This window comes from Bombus vosnesenskii, unplaced genomic scaffold, assembly GCF_011952255.1.
Source record: "Bombus vosnesenskii isolate JDL3184/JDL3185 unplaced genomic scaffold, Bvos_JDL3184-5_v1.1 scf7180000013316, whole genome shotgun sequence".
Classification (NCBI taxonomy): domain Eukaryota; kingdom Metazoa; phylum Arthropoda; class Insecta; order Hymenoptera; family Apidae; genus Bombus; species Bombus vosnesenskii.
Window position 1 is genome coordinate 4,363,402 of NW_022882962.1, and position 27,043 is coordinate 4,390,444.

The 27,043-nt window shown below is 39.2% G+C and overlaps 2 protein-coding genes across 5 annotated transcripts in view; both read right to left on the reverse strand.

Moving 5' to 3' along the window:
* Window positions 1–6,636: 6,636 nt before the first annotated feature.
* LOC117235571 lies at window positions 6,637–8,502 on the reverse strand. Of its 3 annotated transcripts, XM_033497743.1 has the most exons (6): window positions 8,024–8,501; window positions 7,712–7,956; window positions 7,513–7,617; window positions 7,121–7,428; window positions 6,954–7,059; window positions 6,638–6,869 (listed from the first exon to the last, which is right to left on the reverse strand). In XM_033497743.1, the coding sequence occupies exons 1-6, from the start codon at window positions 8,254–8,256 to the stop codon at window positions 6,706–6,708; spliced, it is 1,161 nt and encodes a 386-aa protein (XP_033353634.1). In that variant the 5' UTR covers window positions 8,257–8,501; the 3' UTR covers window positions 6,638–6,705. The 3 variants fall into 3 exon arrangements, with proteins under 3 accessions (XP_033353633.1, XP_033353634.1, XP_033353635.1); XM_033497742.1 differs by having other exon boundaries at window positions 6,637–6,869; window positions 7,121–7,617; window positions 8,024–8,502; XM_033497744.1 differs by having other exon boundaries at window positions 6,639–6,869; window positions 7,121–7,617; window positions 7,712–7,885; window positions 8,003–8,131.
* A 284-nt stretch (window positions 8,503–8,786) lies between these two features.
* The window catches only part of LOC117235522 (ras-related protein Rap-2a), a 28,865-nt gene continuing 10,608 nt past the window's right edge, over window positions 8,787–27,043 (reverse strand). The window contains exons 1-4 of one of the 2 annotated variants that reach the window (XM_033497641.1): window positions 20,510–20,739; window positions 12,929–13,039; window positions 11,539–11,962; window positions 8,787–11,365 (exon numbers count right to left, since the gene is read on the reverse strand). In XM_033497641.1, coding sequence (XP_033353532.1) covers window positions 11,066–11,365; window positions 11,539–11,962; window positions 12,929–13,023 — 819 coding nt within the window. In that variant the 5' untranslated portion in view covers window positions 13,024–13,039; window positions 20,510–20,739 and the 3' untranslated portion in view covers window positions 8,787–11,065. Of the gene's footprint in view, window positions 11,366–11,538; window positions 11,963–12,928; window positions 13,040–20,509; window positions 20,740–27,043 lie in introns of those variants that run through there. The other variant, XM_033497640.1, reaches the window with a different exon arrangement.

Here is a 27,043-nt window from a genome sequence, read left to right on the forward strand (position 1 = left end):
GCGCTTTTGGCACGAGAAGAGAGAATAACGGCGAAGTAAATAAATTAGAAGGGCAATGACGAGTTGTAGAGAATATGAGGGAAGTTTCTTTTATTTACACAGATAGCCACGCATCCCGGATCAATTCCCTCGAGTTAAATCAAGAAGCATCGCGTCCTGCGTCATATAGATCTGGAAATACTGTGGTAGTTGTCCAGAGAACCTTCTCAAGTATCGAATAACGTGTTGTAAATCTGTTGAACGAGTCAGTGACGTGCTATTAATTTTGAGTAACAGATTTTACTGACTAAGAAGAATGGTTCTCGTTTATTGAAAAACACTGTTGTCTTGAATTACAAGCGAATGTAAGTAGCGGAATATTGACAGCGAGGAAATTCAGTAAATTGCCTATCATTGTATATTAAATTAAGATGATAATCTTACCTTAAATCTTATCTTAAAATGATTATCAACCTGAAAAGTATCTCTACTCCTATACACTAAACCTGAAGAAAACCAAACTTCTGCAACAACATATCTGTCCTCCATAACACCTATCCGCAATGCCTATCTTGCCAAACGCAGCGCATAAGAGAGCTTCAACGACGATATCCAATGTATCGTTCCTCGCACACTGTTCCAGCTGAAATTCACGAAGCGAAGATTTTTGCAGACGCGAAAGTCGTGCGACACATACCGGACGCTTTTGTCATAAAAATTCGACTCGGTGAACTTGGACGTCTCGACAAGCAGCTTTATCTTCGACCGCCGTTTTACCGACGTCGTTCAGGACGACTTATCGATCCCCTCCGGCAGTGATCGTGAAGAGAGTCAACTTGCAAGAGTGGTATCGCGTGATCACGTGGCCGCAGATAAAGACCATGGATGTGCCGTTGCACGTTGCATTATTCTTATGATTTCCATAAAATCCAGTCAGCACACACACACACACACACACACACACACGCGCGTGCGATGTTCAAGAAGCAATCGTGGGTTATGAAGAATTGAACCTGAATTATAGAGTACTTTTTCAAAGTAACCCATTGAGAAAATACGCCGTGTTAGACGCAGAAAGAGACACTTTGCATTCGTGAAATTTTTAGTGTTCAGCAAAGTTACGCGAATACCTCGGGAATGCACTTTGCCAAAGTGACGCAGTTTATTGCTAGCTTGAACGTGTTTTGCTTAAAAATACCATATAACGATGTATTGAGGAAATTCTCAGTTACGTGAATAAATAGTTCGGAAAGTTCTCGATGACAAAGATTTGCAGTAGATAGTTGAAGAGGAATTCCATTTGAATATGTACTCTTTGGGAAAATCAGAAAAAGTCTTTCGTTTTTATGGCTGTTTATTCAACCCTATGAAGGGGTTGGTTTTAAAAATTGTATATGAAAGGACTAGGATAATTTGCTTCTCGGAGTAATTGTAGGAAATCGACGTAATATTTTACCGATTATTCTTGGCATTAGTTTTAATCCTTCGCTTGTCTGCGAGCGTTTTAACATGCGAAAACATCGGAGGGCAATTCTTTAATGGGAAGTTCAGCAGCTCTTTCAGAGGGAACATCTCGATCAAACTTTTTCAAGATTATCATTCAAGCCTTTTATCATGGAGAAACTTGCAGGATCGCAATTCGTCTTTGTAAACTAAATTTTCTTTAAAATGTAAGACCATTAAAGCGTCGGAATTGAGTTATGAGATCGTTAACTGACTACTTCCTTGGGGGACGTGTGCGGTAGATGTCAATTTCCTGTAAATCTCGGAGAAATATTGCCTGAAGCAACGTCGATACGAGCAACAGTGCTTTTTTAGCACGCATTTTTGTCGGTGAAGCAGCTCGTCGCGTCCAATATCGAGCTGGACTACTGTAAATCTCGTTGCAAAGTCTCGTTGTATTCTTTTCGAGTTTCATCCAGTTACTGAATTCGCGAGTCATAAACGCCGTTTCTTTTTACTTTTCTTAATAAACGTGTTTCCTAAACGAACTTTGTGCGAGAATACCAATCGAGCGTTGATCGTGATATCTCTTTAATAAACTGACACGAAACGAGAGAACCCTGCTAATATCTAGATGTGTAAATATGATTTCCAAGCTCTCCAATCGCTAGGATACGTTCCATTTGTTAATTAGATTTTTACGGTCAAAGTCGCGGACTATTTTTAACGATGACTCCGCGGCTTCGCTATCGATTTATTCGACTTTTTGCGCGTCGAATGTCGAATGTCTCTCCAGGAATAAGGTCATCCCTAAAAGAAGCTTTCGCCGGACGAGAAAAAGAACACGAGGAGGGACTGTCGAAGCGTCAAAACGTTCTGAACTCGCTTCAATGTCGTGTTTTTCTCGCCGTTTATCGAAATAGGGGGAGAACTTATGGATAAGCATCATTCGTGAACATAAGTACGACACGAGTCGTATCGAAAACATTTTACAGTAATATTCGCTTCAATTTACGACGTGTTCAGCAGCGTCTTTATCCCGCTTTTCAGCGTGAACTTTCGCTTACCTCCTATCCATAAGCGCAAACATTCGTCGTTAAAATTTATAATGGCCAATCTCCGGTATCAGTGCTTCTCGAGTAACAGAGATATTAAGATCTGGATCACAATCCTAACGAGTGGTGTGGAGAGACACTAGTTTATTCAAAATTTAGTCCACTCTGCTGAGGTAGGTACAGACGCACGATATCGTGGCGTTGTGATTTCGCAACCGGTGACGCAGGATTATATTTTTAATAATGCGATGCACGCAGACGTAAGATTATACTACTAGCAATATTATATATTACACGAAGGTGCATACTCGCGCAATATTATTATCATACAATCATAAGGATGAATTTTATAGGAGATAGTGCGTACTTAAATTTTGTAAAAGAAAAATTAGAAAAATAGATGTACTCAGTAATAACTAATTTTTAAATGTACGTAATTTGTGTTCTTTTTTTTTTATTTTGAAACTATACGGTACAGATTGGTCAAAATTTCATCGCTATCTCGTCGTAGCGTTTATTTTTATAAAAATCAAGTGTTACCTTTGTCACTCTTCTTACAATTTAATTTAGAGGACTGCGAGATCTTTATAGACTGTTTCAATAACTACGTTATATTTTATCTGTTAGTACGCACTCTTGTGCCATATCGATCGTTCGCACCTGGTTTCTAATACCAAGAAATAATCTCTTCTCCAAAAGCTTTTTCAAAAACTCCGATAAATTACCATCTCTCCCCGTAAGAATCCTGGAACACCGTTCAGTTACGTGCGTAGAGGTACTCGCGTGAGAATATGCGGTTGCTTCAGCCAGGGTAATGGGATGAAATTTCCACGAAAGGTTACCCGGACAAACTGAAAGCCTCCAATCTGGTTGGCTTCCTGCTCGCGCGACGTGCTCTCGTATCAACTCACGGATATGGATGCAATCATCTCGCTCACCACTGTCGAACAATTGGCTGTTTTATCGGGAATCAGGCGAATTTACACGAGAGATCCTTATTCCGTTGTAATTCGTAGAAAGCGATCGAATCGTCTCGGTACTTACGGAAAGCTGCTTACTCGTAAAATCCTCGTTGTGTGGCACGTGGTTTCGCGAAAGGAGGATTAAACTTAAAGGAACGCGGTCTCCAGCAAGGTAAGCGTTTAGATCTTCTCTGTGTGTAACGACGAAGGGAAGCTTTCAACTTGGGACTAACAATTTAGGGAAAGTTCCTTCCACTTTCTAATGCGGAGGCACGTGATATTAACAGGAAGAAGATCGTTAAGGAGCCGGGATCGTCCGAACTTTATGAGCTACATTCTTCATGAGCGACGAGTCCCTGTCAGAATGTTCTTTAGCCGTAAACTTAGTCAATACTCTCCCTAGTTGCTCGTCTCCGGTGCTCGTAATTTTCTTCGCGTGTTCTTGGGGAAATCGAACACCTCGTTACAGGTGACACGGAAAGTTTGCTCGTAAAACGTTTGACACTCCCGAAAGCAACGTGAACAAGTTCTTGGCTGGCTGACTTTGCGGAATTAACTTTGAACACCGCCACAGAAAGTCGCTTTTCGTAAGAGTATTCTCTCTGTTCGTGATTTATCGTTCAAACGGAAGACAACGCTTGCTTGTTACGAGAAAATCGCGAAGTACGTAAAACGTAATCGGGTTGAATTTAAACTTTGATCGAAACGTTTATACGATTCTACTTATCACAATGGTGAAGATCGATGCTAATTGGTTTGCTGCACGGAAACGTTCAGCCTTTTGAATTTTCAAATTTACCTTGAGCAGAATCTAGTGAGTGATTCGTGCGATTAAAACGAGTTTAAAATAGAAAATCACATTACGCGTGAATCTTCTAAAATATCCTCTGTTTCGAGAACGACCGCGGAAAAAAGGTAAGCAAGAAATTCGAGGTTACGTAACCGTGACGCACCCTCCCAGCTGCAATTTAGCTATGAATAATTCACCCTCGGAGAATAGAAATAAATCCATCCCCTTACACGGATGGATCCGCGAAGTTAGATCTGCGTCTGAATTTACTCTTGTGTTTTTATCTCGTGGATTATTCACATCCCGAATTACCAAGTTATACGATCAACGCAAATATTTGTACAGTATAGTACTTTCACGGTTAAAATTCCGTGATCATTATTTTTGTTCATTTGTCACTCTTCGACAAAAGAAAGGGGAGAAATATAGAAGGAAAGGTGAAATTTGAACGAGAAGTATGTCCTAGATCGTCTGCCGAAAGATTAATTGGTGTAACGAATTAGATTTCATCTATAGACGTTTGTTATTTGCTAGCTTTCTACTTATATCTATAAAATACCGCTTCGATACGCGGAGATTGGGTCCACATTCAAGATTAATAGCCATAGATTGTGGTATCACCGTTTATAAGCGAAAAGGATGGCACCGAAAACATACTCGAGGTCACGAAACACTATAACGTCGAGATTCTTTGAAACAAATTAATTTTCATCGTTTTATTCGGTATAGGACTAATGAATCATTGGGATTAAATTACTACTAGGTGAAACAAAGGGTACAACGTAGTGAGATGAATCGCCAGCTATTCGAGAAAACTAAGGAATAAGAGAAGAAGGGAGAGGAAGACAGAGATAGAAATAAGATGAAAGCTCTACAGCTAATTGTGAACATTCAGTTCGCTAGGTCTTTAATCGTTTTGTTACGAAGAACAAAGAGAATCGGTTAAGAGATATTAAGTCTACAATTTCGTGCAATGGCGCAATTTTCTTTGTATGCGGGTTATTAATAGCGCAACGGTTATGCGTATACATGGCCGTTCGCGGGAGCAAACCGCACGTTCACGCTGCTTTCTATTAACTGGTATTAATCCCAGGTATCTCGTTTGCGTTCAGATTTGTTGTCAAAGGCTGAACAACTAGGCGACGACGCGACGTGCTAAACTGGAAATGCTAAAACGAATTTAATTTCGAACTACGGTATCGTATAGAATCGTACGAGTATACATCAGTTAGCTATCAATTAAATTGAAATTTCAAAGAATATCTGCATTTGTTTTCTAACGAAATATACGCTCAGTACTGTGTAGTTTTATTTAATATAAAAACTGTTTTTTAATGAGCGAACATTTTCTGTTATTACTTGTACAAACCGTGGGATGGAATATGTAAAATTTTGCATATTATAAATATATATACTTCAGAGATGATCAATGTGAAAGGAAAAGAAAGAAGTTGACAGTTGAAAGAAACGTTTAATTCTACGATTACAAGCTCTAAAGCTTCTCCTTATCTTTTATGATTTTTTTCCTTGTTTCACTCTGAATTTATTGTGTTGGCAATATAGGAACAACGGTCAAGTTCGCACGCAGAAAAATGATTCGTCCATTAACATTTTTAGGTTGATTTTTATAAAAAAATCTGTTAATTAAAGATTATTAATAAAAGATAATCTTTTAATACAAAATAATGTTCTAAAGAAATATACATATTTCTATAAAGACTAATAAGAACAAACGAATTACGCGCGGAATTGTAAACTTGCGCAGTATTCCCTACTGAAATCTCATTGGTGGAATAAATTTGTATCAGCCAATCAGAGTGAAACCGCCAGAAATGTTTCTACCAACCGTCTTCTGCGTGTGCAATTGTTTCAGTTTTTCGAATGTGATGGACGCGATTGCGAAAGTGAATTAAATATAACAATAAAACAAGAAATGAAAGAAAAATATAGAAATATTCTGTTTTGTGATAGTGTTAGAGTGTTCAGTAATAAATTCTGTGAAATGGTATTAAAGATTTAGTCAAAAACGAATAGACATCGCACGTATGTGTCGTCACACATGCATCGTAGTAAAATTGTATGCATCGTACAAATTGTCACGTATCATTTACGAGCTTTTTTAAGTTGTTAATTCAATACTACTTATTATGTTTAAGTGAAATTAATTAAATTTATCCTGCGCTGTTCTAGTGTAAAGTGAAATTGAAGTGAATTATTCAACAATAGCAACATAATCTACAATTAACGTTCACGTCAGAAACGCTGTGTTTATGCATGGCAAGAAAAAGATAATTTTTATAAATCCCGCTCTTTATTTCAAGAGATATTTAATATATTCACATATTTAACATATTTAATTCTATTTAACATATTTAATTTTATTTGACATATTTAATTTTATTTAACATATTTACTTTTACTCACAAAAATATTTAATTTAAAATATATAAAAAAGTGTATGAAATTAACTAAGTGATCAGGAAGTAAACGAAAACGAATGTTTAGTGTTTGATACAGATACTAGTCTAGGTTTCATTATTTGTGCATAATTTAATTTAATTGTATTGTTCATCGCATGTTCCTCTGACTCATCCATACAGTTAAGTTTTCCAACTGGCACTTGCACTTCTGACAAGCCTTCTGCACAGAGGAATGTTAGATCGTAATTAATAAAAAATATATAGATATATCTTCGAGATACATTAATGATACAAAATCACATACGTAATACTTTAAAGATGTATAGTGATTTTTCTGGACTACAAGAAACAACTTCTGCAACAATAAAGTTTGATACTTGTGGTGTAAAATCTGAGCCAATCTTGAGCATCTAAAAATGAATTTCATGTAAAATTGTGATTAAAAATATAATTACTATTTAAAAAAATTACCTTAAATGCTATAATATCATTAATTTTTGGTTTTGTTGTCATGACTGGATATGTTTCAAGATCTGTATTCACAAACTCTTTTGATTCTCCCAATGCCATAATTGAAGCTATACTTGCGCTAACATTTGTATTGACTCCATTTACTTCATTGCTTTGATGCTTTGCATTCACCGTGTTCTTTACCCTGTTGTTCTCAAAGGTAGGTGGAGTAGAATTATTAACCATTGATAATAAATTTGTAAGTTCATGAACAGGTGATACAGTAGTATGGACTCCTCTTATCGTTTCTGGACATGTAACTGGATTTTCTAGACAAATTTCGTCATCTATGTTATCAAAACGAATATGTTTACCAAGAGGGACAACTTTAGCATTTATAACATAGGCTTTACTAGATCTGTCTCCTTCGTTTAACAGTAGCTGTTCAGGTTTCGAGCTTTTCCGTCTTCGTGTACGTTTTCTCCTTGCATATACATAAGGAATTTCTACATCTGTACCTGTAATACAACATAAACAAATAGAATCTTAATACCATAAATAAGTAATACTACACTTTTGATTCAACCAAGGTGCTTACATCATTTTACTTACTTTCTTTAGAATTTTGCAATTTGTCTGTTATATCACTCGAAAATTCGTGTTGCACAGGGCTTGACTTTGCAGCAGGAGAATTTATCGCTGTTGGTCCAATTCGTTTTGAATCTGCAGGACTACTTTCTGGATCTTGTTTACCTGCGTCTATTGGTGAAACTGGGTTGCTGACGGCTAAATGAAGCTGATTTATCAGTTGAGTACTGCTTAGTTGAATATTGCTTAGTCGAGTCTTAGGTAAAACCCTGCAACACTTTGACTGAAATGATACATTATTGCAATATCACATACCTTTATTGCAAGAATTCTTACAAAACCGTTTCATTCTCCTTCAAAATCCGTACGTCCTCGTTAGGTGGTAAATATTCAACTTCGTTTAGAAACAAATCAAATGGCTCATTAATGCGGAACAGTAGATTAATATGTGTTTTTACATCCTTTATATTTATCATTTTAGTCGAGTCAATAAAAATCCAACAAAAGCGATGCAGATCTTTATGGTATTTACACAAATCGAGTTTAATACGGAAATTTGTCCGGTTCATATTTTTTTTAGGTTATGCTTTCACTGTTAAGGTTATGCTTTCACTGTGAAGGCTACGTATATCATGTACGCATAAATATGTACTCATGTGTATTCAAACGCGTACCGAAAATTATTAAAAAATAAATCAGATGTATATGCACAGTAATAAATTTAGGTTTTTTTATTGCATTTAAGAATATTGCAGAGGTAAAGTAATAATTTAACCGTTATATAAAAATATTGACTATCTATCGATAATTACTCTTACTGTAACGAGTCTTTGAAATTCGTAAAGTCGGTATTTCAGTTCCCATTGAACAAAATTTCTACACAAAATTTCATAAAAAAATTAATTTATCCTGTACTTTATCTATGGTGCAATCAAAAAGATTCTGTAGTACCTAAAATCGTTTAGTACTTTGTTCGTAGCTAGTAAATGTAAATAAAAAATCTTACCAGAAAACTAAGCTTTTATTGTATACGTAAAATACGTAGAAAAGTATATTATATATTATGAAAATTTTAGGGGATAAAATGAACAAAACAAGATTATGTGGAAGTTAAATATGACATCCATCTTTTATTTAATTTCTGTTAACACAATGATATAAAGTCAAGGGCTTAGACTACTTAATAATTTGTTACCACATATTTTTTCCACAACTACGCTAAAAATAGTTACAGTCGTGTTAAGTGCAGTTTGCTCAGAAACTCCATATAACGTAGATTTATTGTACGAGTCGTAAAATTCTTTAGATTTCCGTAGTGTGATGATAAGATTTCATTTATTAAACCGATTGGTCTAACATTAATCTAAGTAACACGAAATAATGCGATTGCACAGGTCAGGCAAATACATGATTTCAGCAAAAGATTTCGTCTATAATAGATAATCTTGGAGCGATTAAATAGCTTTGATCTCGAACTGTTTTACATTCAAATAAATTATCCTCTTATCGTGATGTGCGATATTTCATAATCGTTGAACGCGTTAAATTACGTGCTGACCCGCGGCCACTTAATTACAATATACCTATGTAAAATTATACCCAATGTGGGTTTCGATTCAACGAGATATCCACATCACAATGCTCTGTTATTTACATAGACTTTCTACATTTACACTAACCTATATGTATTAGTTTTGTATCTGAATAATAGTTCCGAAAACGTGACATTTTTTCACAAACGATAAATTTATGTATCATGCGATAACGCGAAGTAATAAACTTTTGCATCTAATCTTAAAATCAATGATCGTTGCATAATATTTCCTTTAAAATTTATAGACACCTCTATCTCTGTTACCTAATTACGTAAACAGAAATCGTACACGCTACTTTCTCGTTATTAGCAAGTTTACCAAGTACAACGATACTACTTAAAAAGCTATCTGCAATCGATCAGAATTTGTACGTGGTTGTTCGTTTCACCTGAACATTATTGTACTCGCGGTAACTCAGATTCTAGGCAAGGCAATCGTGTACAATAAGTTCACGCTCATCGTAATTGACAAATAAGTCGATATTCCGTTTTTCCAATACGTCTCGTTAGAAGTATCTACATGTCGTAAATAACGAATAGAACGTTTCTTCTAACGCGATATATTCGCAAACTTTTTAATCTATAGATCAAATATGTGTAATATATATATATATATATGTATGTATATGGAAATGGAAATTATATGTATATATATATGTATATGGAAATTAACCTCTTTAATTAAACGATATATATGGTATAAAGAACAGCGTAGGCAAGTGCTTGATGTAAGATTAATCGACTAGCCAATAATGCTTTATAAAATATTGTTTGGCCGTTGTACGTGTCCGTAAGTGGATAATAAGATAGTGAGTGGGCAGTGGGAAACAACCCTGAAATAGGATACCTTTGTAAGATACTTTGATATATTTGTAAAAATGGAATTCTACGGTTTGATAATTCGGAATAATTATGTTAACAACAGCATATATGCCGTTTGGATCAGTTTACATTTCATCGATCAGCAACGTCGAATAAAATCTTTAAAATCATTTTGCATCGAGAAAGAAGGATAAGGATTTTTTTTCTCGATTGCGAATGAGAACCGGATGTCACAAGGAATAATTATCGCTGTCAGCTCAATCGCAGAGCGTTCCATTGATCTCTTCGTGGTGTTTTCTTCTACCTTGGAACAAGAGCTTCAAATTTTTCGAGACATATCTTCTAATCGGAGGCGAAATAGAGACACATCAAGTACGTTGACTCGCGCTACGCACATCGAATTGTTGAACGATAAACACGGAATAATTGAAACTCGTTTCTTTAAGAAAATTTGCTACCTAAATTTTTCAAGGTCGGACTACGAAAACTATGAACGGTACGATAACCGTACGAGAATTATAAAGCTTCCAATCGAATAGAGGCCATTTCTAAGGAAAGTGTTCTCCATTTTCAACTTGAAATTGTAGGCGGAATCTTCAATTGGGAAACTATGTTACTTTGTTTTAGCTTTCGATAATCTTAACGATATCGAATCCTCAGCCAATGAAAAAGAAGAAATTACCGCTAATGTTGAATTCCCTTGGCCAAACGTTGGCCTTTATCTTCTCGTCTACGACATCTTTAGCCGTGTAATTCTTTCGATCGGCCATTCGACGATCGATCCGAAGCGTGTCGAACGTGCCGTACGGAGACGTCGGAACGTCGAGCGGGAAACATCGATCGATCACAGCGAACGGAATCGCTAATAGAATCGTCGCGGCATAGCTTTGCCCTCGCCCTTTCGATTCCCTCACCCTTTCTCTTTTAGATCAGCTTTTGGATCAGTAGCGACGAGAGGCTCTTTACGATAGAATACAGGAATTCCTCTTGGACTCGGAACGTTCACGAATCTGCTGCAAATGCTGTAGCTGCGCCGGCGATGGAACGTGAGCGCTGCTGCTACGGGAATTCAAATGCTGCGGTGGCGGCAATGATTGCCGGCGACGACGTCTCAACGCTGGGCTCAAGTTGTATTTTAGTTTCGCTTGTATCAGTAGTTCCTTAAACACCTGCGAAATGTTCAGGTTCTCCTTGGCGGACACTTCTACGAAGCCGTTCTCCCATTTCATGATCACAAGTTCTCTCGTGCTGTCTGTATCCACCTGGAACAAGCGTGTAAAATAGTTCGAATACAAATGTAATGTTTCATATTCGTATTTTCAAATTCAAATTTCCAAATGCGAATTTTTCAAAATCAGACCCGTCGAAATCAAATACAGAAATTGAATGTCATAGACGAAAGAACTCTGTCGCATTCGGCTACGATAAAAGTTACCTCTTGTGCCGAGTCGGTCACGTCGACTTTATTGCCAACGACAACAATGGGCACGGCGCCTTTGGTGTTTAGGATCTGTGTTCTCAGAGTCTTCACCTCAAGGAACGTGTTAGCATCGTGAATATCGTAGACGAGAATAAACGCGTCCGCGGACTTGATGGATAGGTCTCTCATAGCCGGAAACTCGTACGAGCCTGAGGTGTCCAGGATGTCGAGCGTCAAATGTATCCCGGAAACATTGAAATCACCGTGATGCATCTCTTCTACCGTTCGCTTGTACTTTGGCGTGAATGTGTTGTAGAGGAACTGGTTAATTATCGCGGATTTGCCAACTTTCGCGGCGCCCATCACCACGATCTTGTGTCGTATGGAACTCTCCACTTGTTTTCCACCGCCGCTGTCTGACTCTGACAGTCTCTCATTTCTGAAATATATTTAGAAATATCCTCGATAGAGTCTAGCAAATTATAAGAAACATCGAAAAGATTGATACGTAACGTTCTAATGAATTTATTTGTTTTTTCTTCTTTTTTCGCGTAACAGCTATGGTTTGAAAAACAGTTAATAACAGGCCTGTACCTTAGAACGAAACACAGGGGACAAATAAGAGAGCCAACTGCCTCGTCCTTAAGGGGATAACGTCCTGACGAAGAGAATAGTGCTAATGAACATTGAAGATCCTCTTCGCTGTCTCCACGCGTTATTCAATATACGTTTTGTATAGGAGCTGTCTTGAATTTGAGTCGCTATTAGTCCCCGGAATATCTGCTGTGTATAGAGCATGCAAGTGGAGGTGGTGCACCAGTGCTTTTGCATGCACCAGATAACAACTGTTCCTAAGTATCTCCGTAATCATCCACGCTTATTACGAGTAGAAGTCAGACGCGGTTATTACCGAGCGTACAAAGGAGAAGAGCGCGAGCTTCTCTTTTTGCGAAGACTAGCCACAAAATTAAAGCTCGACCTAGCTTAAGAGCGAGTCAAGAGGAGGTCAGGGGATCGAGGAGGAAGTAAGGGGAGCGAAAAGAAGAGGAAAAAGAGCAGAGAAGAATGGTTGATGCTTGGAATTCGTTTCGAGAACGATGGAAAATGCACTTTCACCCGTAAATCGTTTTGTTCTTTCCCATGGGTTCGTGTAATTCTTTCGTTTGTTTCGTATTAGCGGCGATAGTATATTCCGCGAATGCAGGAAGGAAATCAGTCGACGCTTGTAAAAGCAGCGTAGCTTCGTTCTCTGTGAAACAAGAGGAAACAGAGGAGCACGAAGAATACGGATAGAAGTACCTTAGGGGCAAGAAAAGGAAGATTCTCCTTTTCTTGTCGAGACGAAGGATTTTCGAGCGCGAATAAGACAGATTTCGAGACGCTTGAAAAGTATAAATCTCCTTACCTAATGTTTTTCGTCGTTCCATCTTCTTGGCCCTCTTTCAACGATGACGGTTGTAGACTGAAGCGACGACGAAATTGATGCCGACCTTTCATCATTTGTGCAGAGGTATGCCTATAAAACAGACATCATGAAAACGTTCGATGTATGAAGAAGAAAAGATTTGATAAAGGCTAATTCTCGTAGGCTAACGTTTTAACGATAAAGTATCACTTGCTTATGATTTCGAGGAATTACAAACAAAATATTGCGCCGATCGATAGGAAAGTCACGCGGCGTTCAAAGAAGTCCAAGGTCTGTCGCGTCCAGCGTCGTATCATTCACGCAAAATTATGGTTCTCTCATGGAACGACGAACGCGAAAGTCGCAAGAGAGAGGCCGATATACCGTTCGTTATTACGTTACAGATCATCTCTTTTGCATTGTGTATCAACGGAGTTGCTCTCCAAGAAATCTCTTTAAACGCCTCCGACGCGTATAACGTCGGCGTTAAATTTAATTCCATAATTTGCCTTTATCTTTCGTCGGTGACTTTCAAAATTAGTTTACATAATTTACGAGCGCTGGAGACAGTTAACGTTGGGCGACACTCTCTCTACGTTCCACGGCGTGTGCATGTGGTTAAAAGTTTCGAACAGCTGGCACAAAGCTAGTCTATAGGAGCAACCGCGACCGATTGATCCACCTACGATAGGCAGATAGATGTTCGCGTCTCTTCTGATAAAGTGGGGCGAGTCACACGTATCAAATATCGTATCGATCGAGCTGGCGACTTTAATCGTGCTACGACAATCCCGATTGAGGAAACCCGCACGAACCAATTCATTACTGGAAATCCGTTAACTTCTTTCGATTTCCATAACCGTAATTTCCAGGAGAATCTTCCCAGGAAATTAAAGAAGGACGAGTCACGTTGGTTTAAATGAGAAATTTAAGGAAAGGAACGAATTTTAAGCGGCTCGAAGGAAGCGTTCACGCCTTTATTGGGCAAGGGTGCTCGTCTGTTAACAGGTTTCGAGAGATAGCGTTGGATCTGAACGTCGATTCCGCTAGGATAATTTCCGTCCGAGTGGATCGGTAACTAAATACGATTAGTTTCAGCTGATTCACCCTTTATGCGCGTGATAAGCCGGCATTAAGACACGAAGATCCTTTTAGGACATAGGTTTATGGTGGGCTTATTAATTCGCAACCAGCCAAGAAAATTATTCGCCTTGATTCTCCCGCAGCTTATACGTAACGTTCGTTCAAGGCACTTTCTAATGGAAATTATGAATACGCGGAATTTATACCCGTAGATGTCGTCTTAAGTTGTTCGCCGCATTCGACGCTACTTTCTTACCCCATGGTACTTTATTTAACAACTTTCTCGCGAATCTTTCTTCTTTCTTCTCGATTTTTTTTTTTTTGCATTGAGAATTCTCCTCCCCAGAAGGAAGCGCGTAATTTGAAATTCTTTCGGAAACTTTCTTATTTCCATATTTAACGAACTACGAAGTTCGGTGGGAACGGATATCGTGAAATGAAAGAACATTCGTTAGCGGTTGTCCAATTTTTCCACTTATATCGCGATTGGTTCCAATCCGAAACGTAGATTGTAAATTTTCTTAACTCTGCTGTGACCTGTTAATCTCTATTTATTTTACAAGCGAAAAGACTTTTAATCTTTTAAAAAGTCGTTTAACGTAAAATTGGAACAATAGATTACGCATGCCAGTAACAATTCTTGTATATTTTGCTCGAACTGGAGATATTTCTTTACCGTTGGAAGGATGCAATTGGGTTGAAAGAACGTAACGGCGTTAAATGCGCGTTTAACTTTGGATTTCATTCGCGTGAAATCGTTCCATTATTTAAAAAAAAAAGTCTGAAAGGCATCCACAAGTGACCTTTTGTTCCTCGGCGTAGGTGACATTTTCTGATCTTGTCCAACCGATTCTTTATTCCCTGTGAATAAACACGTGAACTTGCCACTATTTACGTTCACAGTCGCGTAACGCAATTTCCCATCTGGATAAATGATACGCGTGTTTCACGACATAACGTGCCTGTTGTGTATGTATTTGCACGGGGACAAGACTTCGTAGATCGATAGACTGTTACGATAATTGCCAGGCAACCACGTGAAAACCTCGCTGATATCGTCTCCGATTGTTTTGATTGTACTTTTCGAGTTCGGTGCAACACCAGGCGTATTATCAGCGTGATATTGTATTAGGTCGTAATATATCAAATGTTCGTATTATTCTATTATGATGAATATGCTTTTCATCGGAACGAGTTTACCAATGAAAATACTGTGTTGCTGTAATTGACACATATGTGCCATCGAGATGTGTATAATGTTTTTAATACTATGTTTTCAATACTATCGTAGAAAAATATTATTGTGTTAGATATTGTAAAATCTATATATCTGTTTATTGTGAAAATTAATATTGCTAAGAGGAAATAAAAAACTATGTTGGAAATTTAGGACTCAGCGTCTGGAAAACGAATAGTATGTTCGTTAGTAGTAATTCCTTCAAATACAATATTAATATTATCTATGACTTTGGCCACGAAGTAATTAAATTTATATTCGTAAAGGAAAATGAATTAAATTTTGTACGTATCCATTATGTTATTGCAGAGAGAATATCATAAAGCTTCTGACAGTATTTCGAGTAAAAATACGCAAGAGTATAAATTTACGCTTAATTTTATTCGGTAGATTATATCGCAGACAAATTATCACAGTCTATCATATAAATACATAAATGTATAAATGATATACAATGATATTCTTAACGTAATCTAGATAAAGAAGACATTTCATATGTTTCCAGTTAATGTATTAAAGACATGAAAACATAGGGTTTTGGCTACCACGAAGAAAATAATATTTTTATCGGGCATTTTACGGCGAGAAAGTATTTTAACATCCCTCTAACGTGCCACGTTGTTTCATACAGGGAATGGCTTTGTTGTTTCGTTAAAAATTGTAATGGGCTATTGCCGTGGTGTGGCTATAGATAAAGATGAGTAATGAACCCGACGTGTTTTAAAGAAAAGTCAAGCTCGAGAAAAACGGACGGTGGAGGGATTTCACGGCGCACTACAGGATCACACTGCTTTGTTTGCAAATGCCGTGCATCCTGCTTTCCTGCAGCCATTATAAATTACGCTTAAAAGTAGCCACTTGTTAAAATTCTTGGCGCGTTAATTTCTGACAGCTCTTTTCTAAATACTATCGCAATCTACCTTGCGGAGCGTATACTTCAGTTTTTATAAACTCGTAAAATATAACAAAAAGGTAATTGAAACTTTTATCGAGAATCTACTTTTAACGTCAATTACTTCGAAAGTGAAAAAGAATAGAATTGGTAAGAGTCAAAGGAGATTCGGCCAGTGCTCCGCGCACGTTTTAATCTTCGCGCTTATTGCTTCATAAAGCTTCGACCAGCCGATATCGACGCTTAGTATTGATCAACAATTTCCAGCGATATTACCCTCGTAAACCATCGATCCGCCGGTTTAACTTTTAATCTGGTTGCACGAGAATTTATTTCCATCGATACGAAACATTTCCAAATCTGGCATATCGCAGTGCGTTCGAAGTCGATCGGTATAGTTTCGTTTTGTAGGAAGCGACCTGTCGCGTCAAAATCTGTTTAATTAATTAAGAACCGCGGCTATCGGTAACGCAAATATACGCGTTGCGATTTGTTGTTTAACTGTAGAGAAACGATATCCCTATCGAGGGAAGGTAGCAGTTATGGTTCTACGAATCTTTAGAACGTTAGCACGAAACGCGCATGATAAACGATACTTAAAACCGTTTCATTTCCGTTTGGCCGAATATTTCACCCCTTGACATTCTTACTCGAATCCAACGTCTTCGTCGTGGAATTAAAATACTGTTTTTCGATAGGATTGTAACTGTCCTTCCGGAGACGAACGAATCCTTTCGTACAGCTGGGAAATTGAACGAACAGAAAGTAGAAATAAGTCACGCGAACGTGAAGTATCCGGACTGATAGCGTTACGTCGTTGTTCGCGTAATCAAATGCATCTCGAAATCCCCGGCTTTTCGAAATAATCCGAGCTAAGTAGATTCAGGCTCTCGTATCTCTTAGACTTCTGTTTTCTTCCATTTGCAACCATAATCCTCGCCTTAGATGCACGGAAAGAGCATGGTAGGAGTCCCGAGCCAGTTTGCACGAGACCCGATTTTAATTTATCGATGAAATACAGCGACGATCGAAACGACGACGCAATTCGGTGCGGGTATCGTTCGAAAATCTAAAATTATGCGGAAGCGGGTAATACGTTTCGGATCGATATTCAGATTAACTAGAAAAATGATGCGGGTAGATGCGTCGGTTTATCAAGTGGCATACCACGTCGCGATAAAGTCCTCAACGATTTATTTCCAATTTGACGGACGCATTTCTCCTTTTATCTGACACTCTAACTCCGTGTTTTTTTCGACAAACACGTCCGAGCAAATATATTTGTCCAACGAGTCGATGATGGCGGATAAGCGGAACAGACCTTAAACGCCGTTGTTTCGTCGACCTTCGCGATACATTTTAGTACAGAATCGAGTAAAAGAGGGGAGAGGACCACAGCTAGGAACAAAAAGCGGAGGATTTGGGCGGCGTGCAACGATCAAATTGACATGCGTCGTCATGGCACGACGCGTCGCTGCTGTGACATTAATTAAATTCAATGACTGCGTTAATGCCAGCGTTAACGGGTCGCTGAAAAAGTCACTTGACTGTTTTCCGATAAAGAACGTCGTGTCGATTTAACGTTGACTTTACGTTGAATCCGACTTGCAACGCGGATAACCCCTCGACTACATGTGTATCTCTGCGTCGGATTGACTTTCCTCGTTAGAACACGGATTTTCTCCCTATATGGGTAGATTTAGTTTCAAACATTATATACGACAGTGAAATAAATGAGCTGAGAATTTTAAAGATAGATAGACAGATAGATTTATCAAACGGAGGAAGAAAATTCATAACGCATATTAATTAAAAAGTTAATATTTTCAAAGTTACGAAGAATGTTTCGTTTCTTGAATTCTTTCAGAAATTTCTGCCGGTGTTCTAACGATATTTTACTTATATTTTCTCTTGAACCTTCTACTAAAATCTTCCAAATAATAATCTTCCAACTTGTATTTTTTTAAGGACTTTTTCCTACGCGTAGCGAATACTATTTTTCTCTGGACTTGAAGAGTTTTTTTTTTTTTATCATACTCTCGTTTTTGTAACTACAAGATGAAAAAGTTTGCCTTTACGCTCGGAGAAAACTCGAGAATATTTTCGCGTGACGCGTCAAATGAATTCTCGAATTTTTCCAGATTCGAATTTGGTATATCAAATCGTCCGAAACGTAGGGAAGAATAAAGTGCTGGAAGTCGTTGAAATTGTATTTCAAGAAGAGTAAATGGCGGGTCGAGCGTTAAGATAGTTCGAAGACGGCTGTACTTTAGAAAGAAGTTTCGAAAGGGAACGTTCCATGGAACGGTTCGACAAACATCGATTCTTCCACGTGGATTCTATTCTATGGTTTTTCCTCTCGCTGCGTGTGATTTACGACGTAGGGTTCCCGCGTCGGTTCATGAGAGCAACCAAGGGCTTTCCGTTGTCGAATCATACGAGTAATTTCAATTCCGCTTCAGGGTTCGTACCGATCTGTACAGGTTAATTCCCAGGACCGATTTATCTTTCATTTAACACACGTTCCTGGAAAGTATTTCCCCAAGTGAACTAAACTTGCAGACCTTTTAAACTTTTTCTCGAGAAGGTTAACTTCCATCAAACAGTAAGAGTAATTAAAGGAGGAAAAAGAAGAACGATCTTTCTGGAAATTTCTCACGACTACATATTTCGTGTTTTATTGTCGAGATTACATCGAATTCTGACGATTATAATTACAGTCAGCTGTAATTATCGTTCGAATCTCATTTGTTTTCGTTCAGTCCGAACGACGTTGAAGTCGGTGACTTCCTTTTCTCGGCGATGGTTCTAATTACGAACTCTTTAACATTTTCGCTGCGACCACAAAGGTCTTAAGAAATTCCTGATGATCCAAGGTTTCTAAGAAGTAAGGCCTCATTACCAACTTTTTGTCAAGAAATGAAAATGCTCCCCATTATACCAAATTGCTTCTCAGTCGAGCGAGTGACCTTTTAATTAAGAAAATTGCGACGCTCCGCATGCATATTCATAACATATTCGTAGCATAAGAATAAGCATTCTGATCGTAACTATATCGATGACTACTTCTCGCGAGAAAATTCTCTCGAACCTCGTACTTCGCGTTTATTATCCGAGTTAAAACGATTCCATCACGACGACGCGACGTTTTATCCAATGAATATTAACGAGGGAAAACGTAAACTGCAAATCAAACGCGTTTCCTCTTACAATGATCGAGATATGAAGCGAAGAGAGTACGACGCCTATAGAATCCCTTGTTTAGAGTGTGTTAACGCTTGACTGGAAATTTGTATGTAACGTAAAAAGGTTTGGCCGTTCACAGGACCGTCTAAAAATCCCACGCCGTTTACCGTCATAAAGGTATTTACTGATCGCAGACACACGTAAACACGGTATAAATGGCCCGGCAGCTCTGGCGGAAAATATCTTCACCAACCTTGCTCGACCTCGTGAATTAGACATTATGGAATAATGGCAACAAATTTGCGACAACTTATCGGCTGGCTAAGACTCTTCCCGTGAAGCTACACGATAATCGATACTCGAACGATCGTCTTCGAGCAGTTTTGCACACTCAGGAATGTTAGTCTGTGGTTGCAGTGGATACGTGTTTTGACAAACTATCGTTGACCATACGAAACCAATTGAGTATTTGATTAAGAAAACTGATGAACATATTCGAAATGGCTGTCATCTGGAAACCCATTATCGCGCAACGTGCATCTAGAGAAATGTAGAAGAGTATGATTTTTGAAAGTTTATTATCATTCATAACGTTATACAACAAGGCTATAAATTATTCTGTGCGAAGGACTGGAAACGAATATTCACGAGGATACGGAGAGGTCGGTTCGATTAATCACAGCGTGTGCGAGGAAAAACACAGAGAGGAAGAGCAAGGGCGGTGAAATTACAAGTTGAACCACGTGGGGTCGAAGAATAACAAGATCCGTCAAGGCATCGGGTGCGCGTTTCCTCGAACGATATTTTCCTCGTGCTGACTTGGCTAGCTTATTCCACGTCCGACGGCGTTCAATTCAAGCATTCGTTCGAAAGTAACTCGTGGAGGAAGCGAGACGATCCTTACGGTGACATATTCTTATATTGGTAACGCGATGTCGAAGAGTGAAGAGAGAATGAGCTCGTCGAGGGCCGAAATAAGGAAAGACGGTAAAGGAGAAACAGAGCGAGAAATAGAGCGAGCAAAGGAGAGGAGAAAGAGAAAGAAATAAAGAAAGAAGGGGGCGTGTGCCTAGAGTTTCTGACTCGACGGGACGCCAAAGTCGTGTCTATGGGGAAAAAGCTAGCAAAACCGAAAGGGAATCGCGCCCCTCTTGCTCGTCGACATTGGCGACGTCGTACTCACTGCCCTTACTCCAACTCGTCTGAACTGGATCGGTGCAATACGACGAAACCCGACAGCATGGAGCCGGCTAGTTCCGACTGACTTCCCGGTCGTTGCTCCACTTTCCTCGTGCACGCATTCACCGCCTCACAACCATTCTACATCCACACACATAGTTGGCTGATTATCGTCCAATACTAGATTCCACCGCGCGCGTACACACACCCTCTTTCTCTCTCCCTCTCTACGTACTACGTATCCGTATGACGCGATGATATGGCGGTATTCGAGTACACGTAACGACGCATCGAAACCTGACCGGTCGCTCGTGTTTCATTCTACGCGATCCAGTCAACTTCGGTAACAAAATTCACTCGTCATTCGCCGTCAGTGATCATCCAGAACACTTGCCGTGCGCGTACGAAGGGTGGACGTTTCGAGAGAAACCGGCCAGATCGTGTATGAGTTATGCGCGTTCGTTGCCAACCGTTGGCCAGCTTCCGAAAGCCACGACACGTTGCTTTTCGTTGACCTTAATGTACCGGACAACCGCGATATTAATGGAGCATTCTCCGCGAAGACAACGAGGTTGTTGACTACGGGTCGTACATACGATGGCTACTATTTTAGTCAACGTCGTCTTCCGGAATACGCGTCAAGGAAAGTTGTTGCGTTTATCGTTCCCATTTCTCAACGAGGTTCAGCTTTATAGATACCATTACAGTCCCTTAACAAAAGTAACTCCTCTCTTCGAGAAAGCCTCTTCGTCCTTTCCTGTGGCCTTGTTTCGTGCGATGTTGAATAAAATACACGCACGACTTATATAAACGTGGCCAGAGCGATACGCGTGTGTCGACCACACCTTTACAAATGTGCGGTCGCGTCGCGTCATTGCTCGCACAATTTTCTCAACAGCGATCGGTGTATGCTCGTAAGTAAACAAACGTGAATGTGAGTCACGCTGTTGACTACACGAATGTATGTATGTGTGCGTTTGTTCGATAGCGGAGACATTTTGGGAGCACTAAACATACTTGGTGCTCCTTCCTTCTCTCTTTCTCTCTCTTTAGACGTCTTCCTCTACAATCTTGACACGCAAGAAATTTACTATTGCCTTTGACTGAACTCGGTCCAACTGGGACGTTCAGGGCGTTACTCTGGTTTTGGTCGATGTTTTGGTGTCGCTGACGCCGCCGCCGTCCCTCGTCCCCGCGTCGTCGAACTCAACATTAATGGTACGAACGGTACTTCCCTCTTCGCCATTGAGGAGACGCTTCTTCGACAGCGAGGATATTCGCGATGAATTACGAGGCTTTCTCGGTACGAGCATCATCGTCCCGTTGCGTTTATTGGTGATCGTTGCGTTTACGAGCGGCGACGGCAATTTACAACGCGACGTTTGTCATGAGATTCGGGCTGTGGATTGTATCGAGGATCGTAGCCAGATCTGCGCGTGCTTCTTGCATATTCTGGAAGTATTCTAACGAGATGGAAAGCAATTGCTCTAGTTTCGTTGGCCTGTTTAGTTAGTCGATGCTGAAGCAAGCCATCTCAGTTCGATGCTAATGACGTCGACGATGGTTTAAAACTACTTTTTGGACGAGTGACATATGTTTCGAGGGAGATTGATAAATATGTTACTTCTGATTGATGGATGAGTCGCTTCTTCTTCTTCTCGAGCATCGATACACTACCCTCTTATTCCTTTTTGCTAACTTCTTTATCGTTTCAAAACAGAGTTTAATGTTTCAAAAAGACATTCTCGTACGTCATCAAGATCGATTTCTTATCAGGAATTATCTCCAAAACGAAATCTCTGCTCGCACCATTGTGCAGGAGCGTTCCTTTCAGAACATTGCGATTTATAAGCGTTAACCCGATGGATAAATCGAACCACCAAAAATTCATCTCCCGCTTGGCACTGACAAATAGCAGAAACGACATGTTTTCTCGATTCTAGGAGAAACGTAGATTCTGTCACGAGATTCGACGCGATGGTAAATACTGTTCTTTCCCATCAACGCCCATAGAAAGGGTTTCTCCTCGAGTGATTCGACGTTCCCTCCCGTGCCGTAAGACAGTTTCGAAGAAACGAAAGATTGTTAGAACAAGTAGGGACATAAAGAAGAAATTCGTTTTCTCTTCGTAACCCTTGAAGATGAGCTTTTGATAGGTTCTCGTACTGTGTTGATTCGTGGTATTGAAATACACAAACTTACGAATACGTGAGATTGGCGAAATTGGTTCAAATTGATGTTTTCCTCGCTTCCTATCGCCAGACATCGCAATTAACTCTTTGTATACTAAGGTGGAAGTCTTCTTGGTATAATATTTTTATCGAACGAACGTTCCTGCCGAGTCTAATGGAAATTCTACCAGAAATCTTCGACCTTATTCGTCACGTTATGAGTCCTACAGTTTCTATTTTTATCTCTTGACATTTAATGGTATACGCATAGTCTCTGAGAAGGAAAATAACAAACGGTAACTAACAATGTACCTAGCCCTTTGGTCTATCTTTAAATATAGATATTGTCTAAATAGTTTTATTAATCTATTACGATACGATCTAAATTTATTATCTAATCATTGAAAACAGTTGTGCATAGAAACGTATCGCTCGGAGATGATGCGGAACTTCTCTACTTGTTTGCAAACATTTTTATAACTGATCTTTCTCTACGTTCGTTCTCATAGGTTAGAAATATTTAATAACAAGATGCATAGAAAAATTGCTAAAAATATATATCTGACATTTACTCTGTCATTTGCTATTATTTTATTCTGTCGTTTACATATAGCACCTTAAAATATACTAAAGGTTAACGTATAAATATAACGTGAATATGGGTTCTTTGATTACCGATTAATTTGGTAAAATCCTAGAAGTGCATCGGCACAGATAAGCAGAGGATTTGTAAAGCAGGCACTTGGATATAAACTAATCCCGATCTTCGAGAGTTTCAAAGAGGTCAGTAGTTCTCATTCTAATCGCGAAGATTCTCTTAATACCACTGTCGCTCCATCGGTATACCTAGACTAGACTATTGGCCTCGTAATACGCTTGAACGCCCGCTTGAATCGCTCTCTCGTGAGCTTGCATCGCCTAGTTTTGCCAAATCTTCCATTTGTATCTTCCGCAACGATCTCGAGGAACTTTTATATTCATGTTAAGTGAAATAGAAAAGTGTCTCTTATCTCGAGTTCGTGATTTATCTCGAGATTCTTGCGCTCATGTGTAATCTTCTTTGAACTGAATTTAAAAGCATCGATTATTCCGCACAAAGTTTTCTTTCTTTTATACAACTTTCTGTCTTAAAAAGGAACTTTTGTCTGTATTGTTTAATCCCGCTGTCTTCTTTCCATCATTTTCGGCCCGATTTAAGTTCGAGTAAAATAAGAAAGAACTGCTTGTTCTCGTTTTAATCCGATACTAAGCATTTCCTTTGAAACGTTTCAGAGCATAAAACGAGAATTCGAGAATTCCTCGACTCGATTTTATTCCAGCTGATCTTTCGTTCAGATACAAGAATCGAAATCCGACCGACTGATGTCGACCACTCGAAATTCTAGGTCTGCCAATAACATTGATTAAATTACAGAGGGAAAAAAGCAGGCTAGAATCCCAGCCATTTCTCCTCTGCCTAGATCCTTTCGATTCCCTCGAGTTTGTCCACGTAATTCCAAAAGTCTCCATCCCATGACGTTCGATACTTACATCAGGAAAATTGTTTCACGAGGTAGAAACACGTGGCTCGCGGTAGAGACGAACGTTTGTTAAACAATATGTCGCATCTGTGTTCCAATGTAGACACAGGAGAACGCACGTGACACTTGTTACCGCGTATTTGGGTTAAGCCGCGATAACGCAGGCGACGCGATGCTCGATAAGTGGTGAAGCAGCTCGCAACGACGCATAAATTTCAAATATCATTACGGGGTTAGTCGAGCGTCTCTTTACATCGACTATGGCCTCTTTCCTTGTGATAAGTCGGGAAAAAAATCGTATCTCATTAAAAAAACACGGCGCCAACCGCTCGTTAAAGGGTATCGACCTGTGAAACTACGAAACAGCATCGTAATATACGCGTCGCTTCCACGAAGGGTTACAATTATAACGATGACGAGCTGTCCACTCACGAGGACAATCACACGTAGTCGAGCGGAATTCGTGATATTTTTCTCGACATTAACCGTAACGTTTATTACAAAATACGTGCTTGTTTCAATTTTGATTCTGAATTTTACTCTTCTATTTTTACAGCTCGTATTCGAAAAGGCTTCGTCGAAGAATAATCGATTTCATTTACGAGTTTCATCGTGAGAAAGTCTACAGATTTGATAAAATTATTTTCTCTTTATCAGATAGCGTTGGCGACATTATTAGGTAATTTAATAATACAGTAAAAAAAGTGATTTCGCAAAGACGCGTCTCAGATTCTATTCAATTTTTCTTCCCACGACTTTTAATATCCGCTTGCTTCGATTAACAATGAAGCAAACTTTAATTCCCTTGTGCAGCTTGAGTACAAGTTCTCGCGATAACATGAATCTTAATGTCTACTTTCCATAATTCATTTCTCCACGGCGCCAGTGCCGGGTTCTGATCGGTCCCGTGCGTTCGACTCTCGCACACAAATCCGATCGATTTCAATTTCCACGTTCGTTTGGTTCGCGGAGACCGTGTCTTGGTCTTGATGCGCAGAGGCGTTACGTCGAATACGAAGAATCGGGGTCAACGAAAGAAGTACGGAAATGCAAACCGAATCGTGAGTTGGGACAGCAATATTCCAGTGGGATAGAGGCGGGATGCGACCGGGGCAAACGATTTCTCGCGACAAAATCCGCTTTCGAGAGTAAACAATGAAGAGATCGTGAGTCGAATGTGAAGTTCGACCGTGACACGAAAATCCTCGGAACTCACGTTTACGAATTTGTATCGTTTACACTTTAAACATTGTTCTGTAGGTTTAACGATTTCATCGAGTCAAGAACTTTGCAATGAAATTAGTTGTCGGAAGCCAACGATATTACTTTATAACTTTTTCGAATATCGTTCGCCAGTTTTCTGATATCGACTCAAAACATGGCAAAGTAGCTTCGAAAATAGGATGACGAAGGAACCGGAGAAAAATTGCCGCGTTATAGTAGGTATTTTGTGACGAAACAATGTCAGAGAGGAAATAAACCACGATCGAAGATAGAGAGTGGGCTACAAATACAAATGAGGCGGTGAAAGCACCGTGGCGAGAATATCTTTTTAAAGTTCGATGAAGATCGACCGGTGGGTTCGTTTGGGTGGACAGAATGTACGGAGGAAGATAAACCGTGCAATTTTCTGCGACACGCGAAATCCATTGTACGAGAGAAATCGTCGAACGTTCTATTCTTCGCTTAGCGCCTGTAAATTCCTTGCCCGTAGGATGTCTTTTTCTCTTGCCACGCGGAATTTATTCAACGACGTATTCTCTCGAAAAGTCTGACGAATAAGCAGAAAAATTTCGTTCACTGTTACGTCACGATAAACATCCCTCATCGATATTCCAGACAAACGATCGCAGTTCGCGAGAACAAGATTCATCAGCCGTGAATAATATTTCATACAAAAATCGACCGAGTTGAAAGTTTGTTAAAAAATAATTTGCACGAGTTATCGCGCGATCATTCATACGGGTTATAATTGAAAAGCTTTCATAAAAAATTGATTTTTTAGTCATGTGGAAACAATCCGTTTAACGCACTTGTTCCGTGGGATTAATTCCTAAACGGGCATTAAACTGAACGTAGATCGCTTTCTCTTTTTTTTTTTTTTTTTTAATTCGTATTGATAGTCGATTGCGGAGTGTAGCGCTACGAGTTGACGGAGAATTTGGCGGAAATAATATCGGTTTCGATTAAAGATTTCAGTGGATTTCGACGTGCATTTGCGCGATCGGAGATTGAAGCGTTTACTGATCGGGATGAGATTGCGTACAACGAACGCAATTTGTATAGTACAGTTTGTCATCTTCTGCGGGGATGTCTGATCGATTTTGTATTAAACGATGATGTCCCCGTGTAATTTCGTTTATGTGTTCAAATTGTGGCGCGTTTGGCGAATTATGTTTAGTTAGGCCAGTAATGTTATTATCGATTAAACATTCGAGAGGCAAATAATAACTCGTAAGATTGGCAAAAATCGGAGAGATATTTTCAAATATAATAACGTGTTAAAGTGATTACTGAATCGTGCAATTATTTATCGCATTAATGTAATATTCATCGAGTGAAAATAAAGCGAACATAATCAGCAACGTATTAAATACGTGTCGCGTTAATTTGCAAATTGCCAGAGTAATAAATTGCTAGGATAAGTAATTCAAACTTCGGCATGTGGAACGGTGGGAAATTCACGGAGTTTCGTTTTAGTGGTTTACTTCCAGCCAAGTACTTCGTGTACCAAATTTTCCTATTAAGACCCGCCGTTTAATATGATTTTATTTTTTCAGAAGGAGAGAAATCTCCGTTACAGTTTCTTCGAATCGCGGACGTTCTTCTCATTTAGAGAGTCTTCTT